At 35.5% G+C, this 20491-nt stretch overlaps 1 protein-coding gene across 2 annotated transcripts in view; it reads right to left on the reverse strand.

Annotated features, from left to right (window-relative positions):
- Nucleotides 1-20491, reverse strand: part of GRAMD1C (GRAM domain containing 1C) — a gene marked incomplete at both ends in the record, with an annotated part of 78341 nt that overhangs the window by 52591 nt on the left and 5259 nt on the right. For both annotated transcript variants that reach the window (XM_082654128.1, XM_082654129.1), the window contains 4 exons: nt 1510-1605; nt 2198-2301; nt 12072-12156; nt 19880-20029. In XM_082654128.1, the coding sequence (XP_082510254.1) occupies nt 1510-1605; nt 2198-2301; nt 12072-12156; nt 19880-20029 (435 nt within the window). The remainder of the gene's footprint in view (nt 1-1509; nt 1606-2197; nt 2302-12071; nt 12157-19879; nt 20030-20491) is intronic.

Below are 20491 nucleotides of genomic sequence, written 5' to 3' on the forward strand. Positions count from 1 at the left end.
ATCAAAGTGAATATCACCAGTAATGGTAGAAATTAAATCATGTACCACTTGATAGGATGCAATGGAAAGAAGAGAGTATCACTTCTGTGTTATTTCTGTCAAAATTGTATAACTTAAACTTAATCATAAGAAAATATCAGACAGACACAATTGAGGGATATCCTACAAAATAACTCACCTATAATCTTTAGAAGCATCAAGGGCACAAAAGTTAAGGCAAGACTAAGGGGCTAGTCCAGAATAAGGAAATTAAAGAGCATGACAGCTAAATGTAATAGGTATTTCTGAACTGGGCCTATTTGCTATAAAGGATTTTATTGGGATAATTGAGGAAACCGAAGCGGGTTTGAGAACTGAGCAGTGATAATGATCAATGTTAATTTCTTGAATTTGACGGTCATGTTGTGGTTATGTAGGAGAATGTCTTTGTTAGAAATACATGCTATATTTTCTTTAAACACATATTAGGTTCATTTCCATCTGCCATCTTTTTGGGGGATGAAAAACTCCCTAGCTGAAATATGTTTGCTAATAAATATAACTTGAGATTTTTCTTTGAAATTAAACTGTAAAAATGTTTAAAAAAAAAAAAGAAATACATGATAAACTACCTGGGATCGTGTCTGGAGTGATAAGTCTTCAGAGTGACAACTTATTCTCAAATAGTTTAAAAGGGGAAAAGTTCTTTGTACTGTACCTGGCAGTGTTCTGTAGGGATGAGATTGTTTAAAAAGAAAACTGAAAGTGCATGTGAAAGAAACTTTACAAGATTAAAAAGTATCATCATAATGATTCAATCTCATGATCGTGTTTCTCTCCCCTCTCCCCCGCTCTTTCCTCTTTTCTCTTTCATTTCCTTCTTTCCTTCCTCCTTTCCTTCCTTTCTTCCTTCTTCTTCTCCTTCATTCCCTTCCATACTTTCCTTTTTTCCTTCCTTCCTTCCTTCCTTATTTCTTTTTCTTTCTCAGCATTATGCTTCTTATGTCACATACAGAGCCCGTATCAATTTTCCAGGTGGGTAGAAAAAGATTCTTCATACCAAGAAATGATGGATATTGTAGGTGGATAATAAAAATGATGGCAATTAAAGAAAATCCCCATTCTAAAAAAGATTGTAGTGATTATGTGTTTATTTGTATGCTACCAAATCTCGGTTCAGTCTGGTTTTTATTAGTTGCTATTGTGCAGGTATTATTGACCAAACAACGATCATGGAATTATAGGGTATTTAGAAATAATAAGGATATTTGCTAAGGCTTATCCTACCTACCTCTTATAATGAAGAAATGAAAAATATGGGAGAAATTTCTCTGTAAACTATAAACTACAAAAAATTTTAGCAGTCATTTAGTCACCAATAAGTATTTAAGTATACAGAAATCTAGTATTAAATACTATTAAATATTCCTAACTCCAAGAAGAATTGCTTACATTCCCAACATTGATGATCAGTATGAGGCAGATTTTCTCCACATTATGTTACAAGGCAAAGGTAGAAAAGTTTTTCACCTTTTCACCCTCTGTAAAGATCTGGATAGCATTTGGGATGAGTCGAGCGGTCTTCTCCTTGGTCATAAAGGTTATGTTCTTTAAAGCAATAGAAATCTAAACACACAAAAAAGGATAAAAAATTGCAAAACGAATTTCTCAGAAACATACACAACACAAAATACCAAGTATTACATCAATCTAGTCCAGAATATTCAGGTGAAAAACCTAAAGGAGTTAATAAGCACAGCCCGCATTCTCTGAGATAAACACGGTGAACAGATATTCTTGCCTTCAGTAATTTCTTCCATCAGCTCCTATACCTAATATTAGGATAAAGTGTGAGAAGACATATGGGTATTTATGTTCCACATTAACACACACAAAGACACACAAATACACACAAAAAATTCAGACAGTCTGTCACATAAGACATGCTTTTGGCAGCCAAAAGGAGGTATGTTCAAGCTTTTTTCAACCTGAAATCTCTCTTCCCAACTATATTAAATATACACAAATGGAGCTCAATGTATTAAGAAAAATATATTACACACTTATACTACACATAAATATATTTAGATGTATACAAGTATAGATAAATACATGTAACTTACTTTGAAATCTAAAGTACATTATTTTCAGAAGGACTGTATACATTTCTATCTATGCAACTATTTGTATCAGCAAATCACATGAAAATACATCTTACTGTAGTTTCCCATCTGAAGATGTTGCTATAGAAACATAGCCAGTTTTCTGAAAGGTATAGTCGTCCCTGAAGCAAAATGTCCCTCTGAAGAGCACAAGCATAATCTACATTAAAAAATAATAATAATAAGGAACAGGTCAGTAACAAAAAAATGTGGCAACTTCATAAATCTTATACTACTTTAACACATGGAAAGTCATCACTTTGTTCATTAGTTCATTCATTCATTCATTCACTTATTCCTATACTTTGGGCACTATACACCAGATATTTTGCTAGTCACTAGGGTTACCAGAAATGGACCTTGCCCTCATGCAACACTGTCTAGAGGGGAAGGCATACAATAAACAAATAGAAAAATAAGTATAATGACCAAAGTGTGGAGAAAGCTGAGAGCATATAGCAAAGGGTATACAGGTATGGGGCAGCGGGCAGGGAGAGTATACATGGAAAAGTTCTCCAGGAAAAGTAATCTATAAACTGAGATCTGAAGATCAACAAAGGGTCAGCAGGAACATGAGGGAACAGCATGTGCAAAGGCCCTGTGGTAGAAAGAAACAACATCTTTGAGAAACTATACAAAGATAGATCTCTTGCTAGAGAAGCTGGAGAAGCTAGCTCATGTAAGGCCTCACAGGCCATGGCACAGCGTGGATTTTATGAAAAGCCATCGATGAGTTTTAAGTGGGAGGACATGATCAGATGTATGTTATTAAAGACCACTTTATTCACACTGTGAGTATGGATTCAGATAAATCAGTTGGAAATCCAGGGGGGAACTGATGGTGGCTCAGACCAAAAGATGACAGTACTAGAGAAAGAAGTAGTTAGATTCAGAGATATTTAAGGGGTAGTACTGATGGGGAATTGGTAACTAATTAGATGTTGGATGAGGGTGAGGGAGGGAGCAAGGATGACTCTAAAAATTGTATACATTTTAAGTTTAGTTTCAAGTTTGATCCTCTCTACCTCAGCACTATAATCCAGCAAAATCAAGAGTGCTCTGGTAAATGCCACTGTCTACAAGCAAGTTAATACTATGCCTCTAAGATTAAGACCTGTCTCTGTGACTAAAGTAAATAGCATTGCTAAATTATTAATAATATAAGATATAAAGAGCTGCTGTGAAGAGATTTAGTTTAATTGATAAATTTTAAAACTATATAAAGTGATTAGCAATTTTAGGAAAAAGTTATTGAGGTTATGAACCTTAAAATATTTCAATTTGCTTGTGGTAAATTTCTAAGCAAACACTAAAAATAGAGCAAAGGAATGCAGTCTTTCACAGTGCTTCCTTCAGCAAAACAAAACTGAGATGCCATCAAACCAAAAAAAAGAAAAAAATCTTAGTAAATAAGCAGATTAAGTTACTCTTTTACTAGTATGCATCTCTAAAACAGGGACGGGGCTAAAGGTCACCTTGAAGTATCCTGAAATTTTTATCTAAAACGCTGAAACACTTTATTAATTCCATGCCTCTCAAATATCAGATCAGAAATACCTGGTAGATTTATTAAAACACAGATTGCTAGGCCCCTCCCTGAGTTTCTGATTAAATACATCTGGGCTGGGGGCAGAGTCCGCACGTCTAGCAAGGTCCCAGGTGATGACAACTTTGCTAGTCTGTGGACCACATTTTGAGAACCGCTGCACTATGTTACATTAACTCTATTCAAAGCTATGCTAACATTTTAACTGAAGACTAATTGATATAGATTGACAGATTTTTTCCAGTGGTTTTTAAAAACAGTCTCCCTAAAACAGGTGTGTTTTATTGTAGTAAACTTATACCTCACGAAAATTGATTTTTTGTAAGATAGTTTCCTAGCAATATGTCCTAGGCAAGAAATGGAAAAAAAAAATTTTTTTAATTTATTTTTTTTAGCTGTGTTGCGTCTTCATTGCTGCACGTGGGCATTCTCTAGCTTCAGCGAGCGGAAGCTACTCTTTGTTGCAGTGCGCGGGCTTCTCATTGCAGTGGCTTCTCTTGTTTCGGAGCATGGCCTCTAGGCGCATGGGCTTCAGTAGTTATGGAGCGCGCATGGGCTTAGTTGCTCCACGGCATGTGGGATCTTCCCAGACCAGAGATTGAACCTGTGTCCCTTGCATTGGCAGGCAGATTCTTAACCACTGCGCCACCAGGGAAGCCCAGGACTAATTACCATTTACCTTTAGAACATGTAATGGTTGTACCTGCCTGCCTATATAAAAGGGTGAGATTTCTTTCTGCCTTCACAATGTCTTTTGCAGACTGCCTGTGATGCACATCACATTCTAGTTTAATGTTTATTCAATAATAAAACCAAGTGTTTTCTTTCTCTTTTACTTTTGTGGAGAGGTTTTCTGGGGTGGTAGGATATTTTGTTTTTAATTATATTTTCCCAACACATGTTCCAGCATGAAAATCTGCCTTGTTCACTCATTTAATCAGAGAAGTAAAAAATGTTTTGAGCAATGACATCACTGAAAAAAGCATTCTCCTAAGGTGAATACATTCAAATCAACAAACATATTTAGCAGTGTAAATATTGTTATTTTAATACAAAACTAGTACATAGAACTTCCGGTCTAAGTTGACATGTGTCTACTTCCCCTCTTGCTCCAAAATTCCTTTGAAATGACAGGGAAGACGTAAGAAAGAGATTAAATTCGTAACAATGCTGAGGGGTGGGTATAAAAACTAGAAGTTTTGATAAATTTTAGAAGACAAAAGCGGATAAAAATGTATAAACCACAGCGTGGAGAAAGCCTCAGCTCAAAAAATATACGGGAAGGCTGCAGCAGAGATAACAGCCGCTCTTCCCTATGCCACCCCAGAGAGACTTCACAATTAGAATCAGCAGGTACAAAGAGGGACAGCTAGAACAGGGACAGATATCAAATAACTGGCTGGTGAACTCCCTATGGTAGAGGTCAGCCACAGTCACCCACATCTTCCAACAGTGGAGCTGCTATAGCTTTGCAGCCTCATCATCATTTGCTGTTGTCAGTTGTTTTGTTTTTGTTTTTTAATTTAATTTAATTTTTTAATACTTTTTATTTATTTATTTTTGGCTGCATCAGGTCTTAGTTGCGGCACATGGGGTCTTTTGTTGAGGCACGCAGGCTCTTCCTCGTGGTGCTCGGGCTTCTCTCTAGTTGTGGCATGCAGGTTTTTTTCTCTCTAGTTGTGGTGCATGGGCTGCAGGGCACTCGGGCTCTCTCGTTGAGGTGCATGGGCTCAGTAGTTGTGGTACGTGGGCTTAGTTGCCCCGAGACATGCAGGATATTAGTTCCCTGACCAGGGATCGAACCCACGTCCCCTGCATTGGAAGGTGGGTTCTTCACCAGTGGACCACCAGGGAAGTCCCTGTTTTTAATTTTAGTAAGACTATTAGCTATGCTGTTTATTTAATTGTGCTTTTAATTTGTATTTCCCAATGACAAATGATAGTGTGCAATTTTTAATATGCTTATTTGCTATCCATATATCTCCTTTGGTAAAGCATCTGCCTATTTTTTAATTGGGTTGTTTGTGTTCTTACTGTTAACTTTTAAGAATAGTTTCTATTCTGGATAGAAGTGTTTCTTTAAAAAGAAAAAATCAGATATGTGATTAACAACTGTTTTCTCCCTGCATCTTATATTTTCACTCTCTAAAAAGCATCTTTTGCAGAGCAAAGAAAGTACAATTTATCAATTCTTTTCTTGTATGAATCATGCTATTGGTATTACATCTAAAAATTCACCATCGAATCCTAGTTCATAGAGATTTCCTCTAGAAAAACCCAGATGTTTTCTTCTAGAAGTTCTAAAGTTTTACAGTTTACATTTAGTTCTATGATCCATTTTGAGGTAATTTCCGTAAAAAGTGTAAGGCAGGCATCAAGGTTTGCTTTTCTGCATATGGACGTCTAATTGTTCCAGCACCATTTGTTGAAAAGACTAACTTTTCTCCATTGAATTGCCCTTGCACCTTTGTCAAAAATCAGTTCACAATATTTGTATGAATTTATATCTGGACTTTTTTCTGTTCCATTTATCTAAATGTCTGTCCTTTGGCAAATCTCAGACTTTCCTGATTACTGTAGTTTCATAATAAGTCTTGAAATTGAGTAATGTGTGTCTTCCAGCTTTGTTCTTCTTTTTCAGAATTATTTTGGCTATTCTAATTCCTTTGTTTTTCTGTATAAATTTTAGAATCAGTTTGTCATTTTACTCATCTATGAAAAAGCGTGCTGGGATTTTTCATTGAGATCTTAACAATATTGAGTCTTTCAATCTATAAACATTTATTTAGACTTCTTTTGTCAATGTGTTACAGTTGTCAGCATATAGAGCCTGCATATGTGTTAGATTTATACCTAAATGCTTCATCATTGGTAAGTTCTGATGTAAATGGTATTTTTAAAATTTGAATTCCAATTGTTCTTTGCTAGTACATATAAATATGACCCTTTATTTTACCTTCAAATGACCTTCAATCCTGAGACTTTACTGAATTCACTCATTAAATCTAGAAGTTTTTTGTAGATTATCTGAGATTTTCTACATGAGTAATCATGTCTACTGGCAATAAAGTTAGGTTTTTTCCTGTTCTTCCAATGTATATGCCTTTTATTCCCTTTTCAAGTCTAATTCACTCGTTATACTTACAACTTCGAGTACAATGCTGAGTAGGAGTAGTGAGAGAGGACATCTTTGCCTAGTTTCTAATTTTAAGTGGAAAGCATTCACTCTCTCATCATTAAGTATGATGTTAGCTGTAGGTTTTTCATAGCTACTTCTAAGGAGATTGAAGTTCTATCCCTAACTTGCTGAGAGATTTCTTATGAATGAATGTTGAATTTTGTCAAACACTTTTTCTGCATCTATTGAGACGATCACGTGGTTTTCCATAGTTGGTCTGTTAAGATGATAAATTTCATTGATTTTTTTTTTAAGTGTTTAAGCAGCCTTGCATTCCTGGAATGAACCTCACTTGGTCATAATCTATAATCCCTTTTATAAATGCTGAATTTCATTTGCTAATATTTTGTTTCAACTTTTTATTTCTATGTTCATGACAGATATTGGTCTTTTCTTGCAATGTTTCTGTCTGGTTTTGGTATTTTGGTAATACTAGTCTCATAAAATGAGTTGGGAAGTGATCCTTCTTATTTTCTGGAATGGATGGTACTATTTCTTCTATAAATGGTTGATAGAATTCACCAGTGACACTATCTAGACCAAGTTTTCTTTTTATGGAAGGTTCTTAACTACAAATTCAATTTCTTTACTAGGTATGGGACTATTCCAGCTATACATTTCTTCTTGTGTGATGTTTGGTAGTTTGTATTTTTCAAAGAATTAGTCTATTTTATCTAAATTACTGCATTATGGGCATAGAGTTGTTCATAGTATTTCCTTATTATCCTTTTACTATCCATGGGATCAGTAGTGATGGCCTCTTTTCCATTCCTGATATTGGTAATATGTTTCATCTGTCATTTTTCTTGGTCAACCAGGCTCTCAGTCTCTCAATTTTATTCATCTTTTCAGAGAACCAGCTTTTGCTTCATTGGTTTTCTCTATTTTTAATTTTATTAATTTATGCTCTGGTCTTTATCATTTCTTTCCCTTTGTTTGCTTTAGGTTTAGTTTCCTCTTCTATTATAGATTTATTAGGGGTAAGCGTAGGTTACTGATTTTACTTCCTTTTTGTTTTTTAATATATTCATTTAACACTATACATTTCCTCTATATAGTTACTTTAGATCAGTCCCACAAACTGTTATTTTCATTTCGTTCAACTGTATTTCACACTGTTAAATTATTCTGATTCTTACAACTCGTTGCACCGTGAAACACTGTGATACTCCTTTCTTCTGGATCTTCACACATTATTTGACCTTTCCTTCTGAATTTTTTTACTGGATTTTCTCCTTCTACTGCTGCCATGATTCTTTTGTTAGTGTTCTTTTAACTCTATATGTTATCCATGGTTGAGCTCATCTATTCTCCTGATTTTAAGTGACATTGATATTCATTTACTCACTCATTCCTCTATCCATCAACCATCCATTCAATCACTGAGCACCCATTATTATAAGTCGAGTACTGACCTTGGTATCAGGGTTACAATAGCAAACAATATATATAATGGTTATGTAAATATATGATAGAGAAAAGTGCAAGGCACTTAAGGGAACACAGAGTGGAGGCATCTATCCAGAGGTGATATTTAAAGTAACAGCACTGATCACCAACCATAGTGTTGGATCAGAGTTCTACAGGGACCTTTCTATGTCAGATATAAAACCCTTCATTGCTGGATCATGGGAAGGCCCTGGGAATCCTAGAAGAGAAGCCAGGAGAGCTAAGGTATGAGGAGTCACTTGGGGGGCTAAAGGCAGTGGCTATTTACCAGTCAGTGTTTCAGTATTTTAACTACTACTACTGTTACTCTGGTGAGCAGTAGCTGAATACGAGAGCTGTACCAATCCAGTCAAATTTACAGTAAAGGCATTGCTAAATGAGAAATATACAAATAAAATATATATGTAAATATATACAATACATAAATATATATTTAAAAATATATAGACAAAAGATAGCCAGGTACAGAGGAGGGAAAACAGTTCTAGGCAAACTGAAGTAAAAAGGCCTGAAAACAAAAGGAAATGACATATCTAAAGAAGGCTGCCTTCAGAAGGCTAGAGACTGAAGGGACCTTGATGAAGGATGAGGGAAGAGAGGATATTTAACATATATGAAAGGCCACGTAAGTCAGGCAGTCAAGCTTTATTCTAAGGTCATTGGAATACTATCCATGAAGGGTTTTAATCTGATCAGATTTGCATCTTAGAAAAACCACTATAGCTACAGTATTGAATAGATTGAAGGCACATAAGAATAGGGGAGAGACAAGTTAGAAGGTTACTGTGGTATACATTAATCTTTATTTCCAGATAATATTTATATTATATATATAACATATATATGTATATATATATATTTTGTTTTAGTTGTCTTGGCAACTCAACCTCAACATGCCCAAAATTAAAATACTTGCCTTCCTCCAACATATGTCTTCCTTTGTACCACTTCTGTACCTTGTTCAAACTGTTCATATCACCCTGAATCATAGTGATTTGTTTATATGTGTTTGCTCTCCCATCACACTCCAAGTTCTTCAGAAACAGTATGGTGTGTGGCACATACTGAGTACTAATAAATATTTATTGAACTAGCCTATAAAGTATAATATTGTGGATTTGAAATGACAATGAGTTGTTTTTTAAAATAAAAGTTTAAATTAAATTTAAGATTCTCTGTTTCAGAAGACAGTGATCCAATATGTGGTTAAATCGAAGAACTTAAAGCGATTTGTACAGAATGATACCAATTAGATATTTTAATTTGTATAGATATGTGTGTCATTGACATTATTTCCAGATAGTACAATTACAGGTGGTTTTAGATTTCTACTTTGTAAATACCTGTATTTTCCAAATTTTATACAATGAACAAGTTTATTATAGCAGTGAGTGAGGAAAAACACTAAAAATGTAAATTTTTAAAAGCAAATATACATACTGAAAGATATCTACAAAATATTAAGCAAAATTACATATAGGTAGTAGGATCACCAATGATTTTCAATTTTTTCTTTATACATTTCTGTATGGCTTTAATGCTTTATAGTGAGTATATATCACTGTATTATCAGATTAATTTCTTTCAAGAAAGCAGTGATGAGTATAAAGTATTTTATAAAGGTTTCCATGAAAAGTATTTGATTTCAAGTGACAAAACTGGCAAGACACATTTGCAACAACATGTGAAAAATATCTTTTTTTTTTTTTTTTCTGTATGTGGGCCTCTCACTGTTGTGGCCTCTCCCGTTGCGGAGCACAGGCTCCGGATGCGCAGGCTCAATGGCCATGACCGGGGCACGAACCCGTGTCCCCTGCATCGGCAGGCAGACTCTTAACCACTGCGCCACCAGGGAAGCCCTAAAAATATCTAATTTTTTTTAATATCTAACAAGCTATTACAAGAAAAAGACAAATAACTGCTAGAAAAATGGGCAAAGTTTATGAAAAGAAAGGTTCACAGAAAAATACAAACGATTTATAGATGTTCAACCTCCCTCATAATTAAAGAAATTCATATTTAAATACAATTTCTATCTACCAAATTTTGCTAAAGCCAAGTTCCTGAGGTGTGCCACAACAGATACTTACATACACTGTTGATGAGAATGAATATTGGTGTAGCCTTTTTGGAGGATAACTTGGCAACAGTATAAACCTTTTAAATGCTCATTACCTTTTAGTCACAATTCCACTTCAAGGAATTTAACCTACAATACATGTGGCACATACGTGCCAAAACAAATGAACATGAAGGTTCAGTGTAGCATTAGTGGTAATAGCAAAAGACAGGAAGCAATCAAAATGTCCATCAGGAGGGGATTTATTAAACAAATTATGGTACAAAATTCATTCAATTGACTGCTAGGCAGCCATTAAAAGAATGAAGTGGATCCATAAGTAGTGCTAATAGAGCTCTAAACAGGACTGAAAACAGTAAGCACAGTGTGCTCCCATTTAAGTTCTCTTATATTCCTCTTGATATACATACAGAAAATTTCTGGAAATAGACATAAGAAATTGCTAAAAGTGGTTATCACCCAGGAAGAAGGTCAGAGTGGTCTTGGGTGAAACGATCTTTCACTTTTTTACCATACACTCTATTATCGTGAGACTATATTACATTCCAATCTTTTTAAAAATTGTTTTGATTCATTTCTTTGATATTTAAAGAACTAAATCGAACTCTCTAGAAATTCAGTTACATTGAATTGAATATTAACCAACAGCACCAGAAATCTGAGAAATTCCCATGAATAAATGGTTTAAATGAAATATGTACTAAAACTAAAGCCAACTTCAGTATTCTGATGGTAAAGAATCTATATTATACTTATAGCAAAAATAAAGCACTTTTATAAGTTCTATAACTAAATTTTTCCTCTTAAGGCCTATTTCAAAAAAATTCTACCTGAAAGACTATATGAATAATGATAAAGCCCTAAAAGATTTTATAAAATTGCTCTATTATCTGCTAAGGAGCACTTTTTTCTGAGGAACAGTAATATATACTGAACATCAGATTTAAACTTTCCCTACAAAACCATATGAAACAAGCACTAGAAGAAACTGACAAATCATTTCCTCTTAGGTCTATTTTTTAGCGAGTATAATTGACCCTTGAATAACATGGGTTTGAACTGTGTGGGTGGACTTATATGCAAGTTTTTTTTAATAGTAAATACTACAGTACTACAAGATCTGTGGTTGGTCGAATCTATGGATGCAGAACCACAGACACAGAGGGACAGCAGATATGAAGGGCTGACTATAAGTTACACGTGGATTTTTGACTGCAGAGTCAGCGCTCCTAACTCCTTCAATGTTCAAGGGTCAATTGTACTTAATACCGCAGAAATCACGCCTCCCTGAATTTCAACTTAGTTTTACATTGTCTAATTACAGATGATAAGATGCTGCTTATCTCAAAAAATAGTTTCTGGGGCCTCCCTGGTGGCGCAGTGGTTGAGAGTCCGCCTGCCGGTGCAGGGGACACAGGTTCGTGCCCCGGTCAGGGAGGATCCCACATGCCGCGGAGCGGCTGGGCCCGTGAGCCATGGCCGCTGAGCCTGCGTGTCCGGAGCCTGCGCTCCGCAACGGGAGAGGCCGCAACAGTGAGAGGCCCGCGTACCGCAAAAAAAAAAAAAAAATAGTTTCTATGTAGCATAAAGGCTTAAATTTTCTACAAATATTGTCACTCATCAGCTCTACTTTGATGTGGTAGTAAAAGGGTTTTTTGTAACTTCCTGGTTTTTTACCTGCTATCAGCTTCTCTGTATCAGGTAGATGTGTGAACTGTCTTTTATACTCCTCATTCCTGTCTTTATAGGCAGAACTTGAAACCTGCAACAATAAAAAAATTAATTTTCTGTTTAATTATGATCATCATTAAATGAACTGAATTGTAGTATCTTAGAAAATAAAATTAAAATGGACTTTAAAATTATACACTTTTTATGCAATATTTTTGTTTGTCTTTATATGAAAAACCACATAAACATTTCAAAAAACACCAAAAGGAAGCAAAGGATGCTTCCAGGATGATGGAGTGAGGACTTTGGCAAATCCTCCCTGCAAAGTCAAATATACAGTTGGGGAAAAAAAAAAAAAACAACTGTCAAAAACAATCATCTCAAATGATTGGAAACTGACTAAAGGCATACAATAAATGGAGAAATATTTTCTCAGGAAAATCTACTGAACCTGCGTATGAGCATCAGAAGTCTGTGGCACTCTTTCCTGGGCCTGCTCGCATTACTCTTCCTCCCCAACAAGTTAAGTCAGTACAGTACTTCTACAAAGGTGGAACAGGCCATGAAAACTAGCAGCTCAGAACTTAGCTGATTCAGAGTGGAAAGCAGAAAACCTATCCCAGAAGTGAAAGGAAAAATTCTGAAGCTTTCCAAGTGTGTGGAGGTTGAAGTCCCAGTTAGGACAACAAACAAGCATACTGTCAGATCAGTAGGGGGTGTAACAGAGAGATCTTAGAAGAGAGACAGCCACAGATGAACTTGATAAACTCTCCATGTACTCCTAAATAAACAGGGACTACACGCATGTGTAACAGAGATTGGAGAAATCCCAAACTATCCACACATTCCAGGATGGAGATACAAGAAGTCCCAGTGGAACATTAAAACTGGGACAAACCTGAAAATGATCTGAATTTCGAATGCACTACCCAATCTACACACAGACCTGTCAGCAGCAGGGAAAAGGCTTACTGGCTCTGTCTTTGAGCACAAGTTCTCACCAATGATTGGCTTAAAAGTAAAACAACAACAATAAACTGAGCAAAGACATTTGCTTCCACATACCACAGGACAAACATATTTCACAGATTCACTCTAGGCAAGTTACTAAACAGAAATTAGCAATGACAAGCTTTAGCGGTAGAAAGGATGCAATCAGAATCCACAGCTGCTACAATATGTTATCTATATTATCCAATTTTCTTTCTTTGTAATTAATTTTATTTATTTATTTATGACTGTGTTGGGTCTTCGTTGCTGCACGGGCTTTCTCTAGTTGCGGCGAGCAGGGGCTACTCTTCATTGCGGTGTGCGAGCTTCTCATTGCAGTGGCTTCTCTTGGTGTGGAGCATGGGCTCAGGCAAGTGGGCTTCAGTAGTTGTGGCTCGCGGGCCCTAGAGCACAGGCTCAGTAGTTGTGGCACACGGGCTTAGTTGCTCTGCGGCATGTGGGATCTTCCCAGACCAGGGGTTGAACCGTGTCCCCTGCATCGGCAGGCGATTCTTAACCACTGCACCACCAGGGAAGTCCCTATGTTGTCCAATTTTCAAAAAACTTATGAAACATGAAAAGAAATAGGAAAATGTGACTCATAATTAGAAAAGAGATAAGCAGGCAATAGAGTCTTTCATGGTTCCCAGATATTGCATCTAGCAAAGATATCAAAGCAGTTATTTAAAATATTTTCAAAGAACTAATGACAAGAAAAAGAGGAAGAGGACTCAAATCAATAAAATTAGAAATGAAAAAGGAGAAGTTACAACGGACACCGCAGAAATACAAAGCATCCTAAGAGACTACTACAAGCAACTCTATGCCAATAAAATGGACAACCTGGAAGAAATGGACAAATTCTTAGAAACGTATAACCTTCCAAGACTGAACCCGGAAGAAATGGAAAATATGAACAGACCAATCACAAGTAATGAAATTGAAACTGTGATTTAAAATCTTCCAACAAACAAAAGCCCAGGACCAGATGGCTTCACAGGTGAGTTCTATCAAACATTTAGAGAAGAGCTAACACCCATCCTTCTCAAACTCTTCCAAAAAATTGCAGAGGAAGGAACACTCCCTAACTCATTCTACGAGGCCACAATCACCCTGATACCAACACCAGACAAAGATACTACAAAAAAAGAAAATTACAGACCAATATCACTGATGAATAGAGATGCAAAAATCCTCAACAAAATACTAGCAAACAGAATCCAACAACACATTAAAAGGATCATACATCATGATCAAGTGGGATTTATCCCAGGGATGCAAGGATTCTTCAATATACGTGAATCAATCAATGTGATACACCATATTAACAAATTGAAGAATAAAAACCATATGATCCTCTCAATAGATGCAGAAAAAGCTTTTGACAAAATTCAACAGCCATTTATGATAAAAACTCTTCAGGAAGTGGGCATAGAGGGAACCTACCTCAACATAATGAAGGCCATATACGACAAACCCACAGCAAACATCATTCTCAATGGTGAAAAACTGAAAGCATTTCCTATAAGATCAGGAAAAACACAAGGATGTCCACTCTCGCCACTATTATTCAACATAGTTTTGGAAGTCCTAGCCACGGCAATCAGAGTGGTTAAGACTCGGCACTCTCCCTGCCAGGGCCCCGGGTTCCATCCCTGGTCGGGGAACAAAGATCCCACAAGCCGCGCAGTGTGTCTAATATATATATATATTTGTGTGTGTGTGTGTGAAACATATATATATATATATATATATATTTTAAAGTATCCGTCCTTGAAGGTCCCAATTTCTTCTTTGTCTAAAATAATTTTCAAAATATAACAATCTTCTCATTCTAAGTAATTCCAACACTTTTGGTACATATTTATACATGTCAATACAGTAAAATTCAATAAACTAGCATCTTGCAGTCCAAAACTCCTAATGGCTGGCAGCAGCTAGTCAAAAATGACCTGGAGAGTCTCACTGATTAGTACCTATGGCACACTCCATAACCTCATAAGCAGATTTTTAAGGCAGTTTTGATAGCAGACTGGAATAAGAGAAAGTGTAAAAGTTAACAGTAAATTAACTTGGTACATTAGTCATAAAAGACTACATTGTACTGTAGTAATCAGCAACTCCCAAATCTCAGTGCTTACAAGAACAGTGGTTTATTTCCCATTTAAACACAAATGAACAGTTGTGGGTTGGCAAAAGGCTTAGCTCCACACTGTCCTAACAGAGGGACATATGCTAATAAAGGCTCCACCATCCAGGGACAGGAAGATGGCAAAGAGTGTACTAACTCTAACGGCTGCCCCCTAGAAATGACACACATCATTTTGTTCACATTTCATTGACCAAAAAAATAGTCACATGGCTACACTTAATTCAGGCACATGGAGAAACAAATATCTATCATGGGCCCAGAAGGAAAAGAAACAAAAATCCTGATGAACAGAATGAATGATTATTTAAGATTACTGAACAGGCTAAATCAAGAATTACCGTACTACTAGAGAGGCAATGAATCTCTTCAGAGAGCCCATTTCTACCCATTCAATGCAGAAGAAAATAGTCATTTAGAGTTCCATGCCAACAAGGCACTCAACTTTTAAAATAGAAATATAATTCACATACCATAAAATTCACCCTTTTACAATATACAGTTCAGTGTGTTTTGGTATAGTCACAAAGCTGTGCCACTATCACCATTATCTAATTCCAAAAACTTTTATCATTCCCAAAAGAAACCCTATACCAATTAGCAGTCATTCCCCACTTGCCCCTCCACCCAGCCCCTATCAACCACTAATTTACTTTCTGTCTCTATAGATTTGCTTATTCTGGGAATTTCAAAACGGAACCATGTGATATTGTGGTCTTTGTGTCTGTCTTCTATCACTTAGCATAATGTATTCAAGGTTCGTCCATATTGTAGCATGAAACATTACAACATTTCAGCTTATGGATATTATTCCACTTTGTGAATATATTATACCACATTTTATCTATGTATTCATCAGTTGATGGACATTAGTGTTGCTTCCATTTTTTAGCTATTATGAATACTGCCACTATGAACATGGATGTACAAATTTTTGTGTGAATGTTTCAGTTCTCTTGGGTATATACCCAAGAGTCGAATTGCTGGCTTACATGGTAACTCTATGTTTAACATTTTGAGAAACTGCCGAACTATTTTCCAAATAAGCTGCACCATTTTACATTCCCACAAGCAATGCATGAGGGTTCCTATTTCTCCACATACTCGCCAACACCTAATGTCTGTCTTTTTCATTACAGTCATCCTAGAGGGTGTGAAACGGTATCCGATTGTAGTTTTGTTTTGTTTTTTTTTGCTGTACGTGGGCCTCTCACTGTTGTGGCCTCTCCCGTTGCGGAGCACAGGCTCCGGACAGGCAGGCTCAGCGGCCATGGCTCACGGGCCCAGCCGCTCCGTGGCATGTGGGATCTTCCTGGACCGGGGCACGAACCCGTGTCCCCTGCATCGGCAGGCAGACTCTCAACCACTGCGCCACCAGGGAAGCCCCGATTGTAGTTTTGATTTATGTTTAGATAATGATTGATGTTGAACATCTTTTCCTGTGCTTATTCACCATTTGCATATCTTTGGAGAAATGTCTATTCACATTTTAATTGGGTTATTTGTGTTTTTATTATTCAGCTATGAGTTCTTTATATATTCCAGTATAAGTCCCTTATCAGATATTTGATCTGCAAATATATTCTCAAATTCTGTGAGTTGTCTTTTCATTTTCTTAATGGACTCCTTGAATCACAAAAGTTTATAACTTTGATGAAGTCTAACTTATCTTTTTTTTTTTTTTTTTGCCCCTTGAGCTTTGTATCATATCTAAGAAATTATTGCCTAATCCAAAGGTCATGAAGATTTACATCTATGTTTTTTTCTTAAAGTTTTACAACTTTAATTCTTACATTTAGGTCTATGATCCATTTTGAATTAATTTTGTATTCAGTATGAAATAGGGGGTCCAAATTCATTCCTTTGTATGTGGATATCTAATTGTCCCAGAACGATCTGTTGAAAAGACTATTTCCCTCAATGAATTGTTTTGGCACCCTTGTCAAAAATCAACTGACCATAAATGTGACAGTTTATTTCTAGACTCTATTCTATTCTATTAATCTATGTGTCTAGCCTTATATCAGAGCCACGTTGTCTTGATTACTGTAGCTTTGTAGTAAGTTTTGAAATTAGGATGTTTATATTTTCCAACTTCACTCTTTTTCAAGATTGTCTTGGATATTCTTGGCCCTTGCATTTCCAATTGAACTTCGATTCAGCTTGTAAATTTCCACACCCCCCAAAAAGAAAAAAATCAGTTGGGATCTTGATAGGGATGGCACTGAATTTGTAGATCAATTTAGGAAGTACTGCCATCTCAACAATGTTAAATCTTCCAACCCATGAACAAAAAATATCCTTTTATTTATTTACAGAATTTAAAATTTCTTTCATGAAACTTCATAGTTTCAATGTTCCTGTCTTACACTTCTTTTGTTAAATTTATTCCTAAGTATTTTATTCTTTTGATGCTATTGTAAATGGAATTCTTTTTTAAATTTCATTTTCAAGTCGTTCACTGCAATCTATAGATTTTCAATTAATTTTGGTTTTAGAATCAGGGTAACACTAGCCTCAGTGAATGATTTAGGAAGTGTTCCTTTTTGTTTTGTTTTGTTTTTAAGGGAAGGGATTTTGAAGGATTTGTGTTAATTCTCCTTTAAACAATGTGGTAGAATCTGCCAGTGAAGCCATCTGGTACTGAGCTTCACTCTGTGAAGTTTTCTTGCTTTGGTTTGGTTTGGTTTGGTTTTCTTAGTAATTCAATCTCCTTCCTTGTTATAGGTCTTTTGAGATTTTCTATTTCTTCTTGAGTGAGTTTCAGTAGTTAGTGTTTTTCTAGGAATTTGTCTAGTTCATCTGCGTTCTCTCAGGTGTTATTTCAAATGTATAAGGTTAGCAAAACTTTAAAGACTGATAATATCAAGTGTATTGGAACAAAAACCAAGATAGACTATATGTTCAGCCATATCTCAACAAATTAAGAGAAGTGAAACCATACAGAGTGTGTTTTCTTACCATAATGAAATCAATCTAGAAATCAGTAGCAGGAAGATAGCACAAAAATCCCCAAACACTTGGACACTAAACAATGCACATCTAAATAATCCATGGGCCAAAGAGGAAGTCTTAGGGGAAATAAAAAATATACTGAACTGAATGAAAATAAAAACACAATATATCAACATTTGTGGGACACAACTGAAGCTGAGAAACAAATTTATAGCACTAAATGCACACATTAGGAAAGGGGAAAAGTCTAATAATCTCAGTGTCCAACTCAAAAACTTAGAAGAGGTAGAGGAAAATAAACCCAACATGAGCAAAAAAAAAAAAAAAGTATATAATAAAGGTAAGAGAAATCAATGAAACAGAAAAACAAAAACAATAGAGTATCGATGAAAAAAGAGATGATTCTTTTAAAATAATCAATGAAACTGGCAAACCTCTAGCAAGACTGACAAAGGAAAAAAAACCTTGAGCAAGAAGATATGAATTACCAATATGAGGAATAAAACAAGGTATACAGCACTACAGACTCCAAAGACATCAAAAGGAAATAAGGCAATACTATAAACAGCTCTACACATATAAATATGACAACTTAGATGAATAGACACAAACTATCACAACTCACTCAATATGAAATAATTTGAATAGATTTACAACCATTAATGAAATTGCATTTATAATTTAAAATCTCCCAAGGAAGAAATCTCCAGGCCCAGATGGCTTCCGTGGAGAATTTTATAAAACTTAAAACAAATTAACTCTAAGTCTATACAGCCTCTTCTAAAAACCAGAAGAGGAGGGAGCACTTCCCTACTCATTATATTAAGGTAGTATTACCCTGATACCAAAACAAGATAAAGACAGTAAAAAAAAAAAAAGAAAATTACAGAACAATATCCCTCATAAATATAGATGCAAAATCCTCAACAATATACTAGCAACTGCAATAAAGCAATATATGAAAATTATACAACATGACCAACTGGAGTTTATTCCAGGAATCCAAGGCAGGTTCAACATTCACAAATTGACCAACGTAATCCACCATACTAACATGTTGAAAAAGAAAAATCACATTACCACATCATTTGAAACAGAAATAAAATTTTACAAAAGTCAATGGCCATTTGTGATTTTATTAATTAATTAGTTTGTTTACGGCTGCGTTGGGTCTTTGTTGCTGCACGCGGGCTGAAACCTGAAGCATATCCAGGATATACAACCAGGTGAAGACAGGGCAAAAAGAATATGAAACTCCTACCTTTAAAACCTATCCTATAATCATTACACACTACGGGTCAAACATTGTTAAACCTCCTTTTAGGTACAGGAACTAATTCTTTAAATCAAAATTATGTAAAGTGGCTGGTTTCTCAGTAATTGAGAAATACAGTTTCTGTATGATATTAGTCTCTTGCCAATATAAGGCACAACAATGTAAGTGGAATCCATTTCTGTGGTGTAGTTTTCTCCCAGGGAAAGTGAAGCAGATAATTCTACTCCATCACTGCATCACAATGCAGTGGCCACAACACTGCATTCTAGTGGCCAAAAGAGAGCATAATCAGAAATGTCTTTCGGACTCTGGATTAAAACTTAAAATATCTAAAGTCTAGAAGTTAATAAGAAAATATTATAAATAAGAATTGCTATAGACAAAGAAATCTTGCATTTAAGATTAAAATGAAGATATAAGAATGAAAATATAGTCAGTCACCACTATAGTGGTCCAGTCACCACTCCAGTTATGTAAATTTGGCCCCTGTTTTGTAGCTGACACTATATTATTCTCATCCACAACTGGACTAAGATTTTCCTCTAACTCTTCCTGTAACTCAGCAGCAAAGCTTGAATCCCTTTCATTTATTACCTGGAAACAAGTATCAAACAATTAAACTACTTACTGAGAAATGCCCCATTTTAAAAAGAAAACAGTTAATGTTCAAAATACTCAAATTAATATAAAAAGGACAATATTTAAGCTTTTAGAAAAGAGTAATTAATATGTTTTTGCTTCTATAGTTCATATGTTTATACATGCAACATATATTTTCCAACTACTACTATTTATTAGGTAGTTTAGTTGGCACTAGAGTGAACCAGGAGTTCATAGTCAGCTAGAGGAACAATTAAACAGAAAAAAAAAAAGTAACGGGAGTTAACCATTCTCTCTTTGGAGAATAATTTGCAATGCCTAGTAGGGTCTAAGATGGGTATACATGTACTACGACCCAGCAATTTAATGTACATGAAGTTAACAATGTTTGTAATACTAAGAAAGTGGAAACAACCTTACTGTCCATTGGTAGGGAAACTGGTAAATTAACTCTGA

This window comes from Grampus griseus (genome assembly GCF_964374135.1).
Source record: "Grampus griseus genome assembly, chromosome: 5".
NCBI classification, from domain to species: Eukaryota; Metazoa; Chordata; class Mammalia; order Artiodactyla; family Delphinidae; genus Grampus; species Grampus griseus.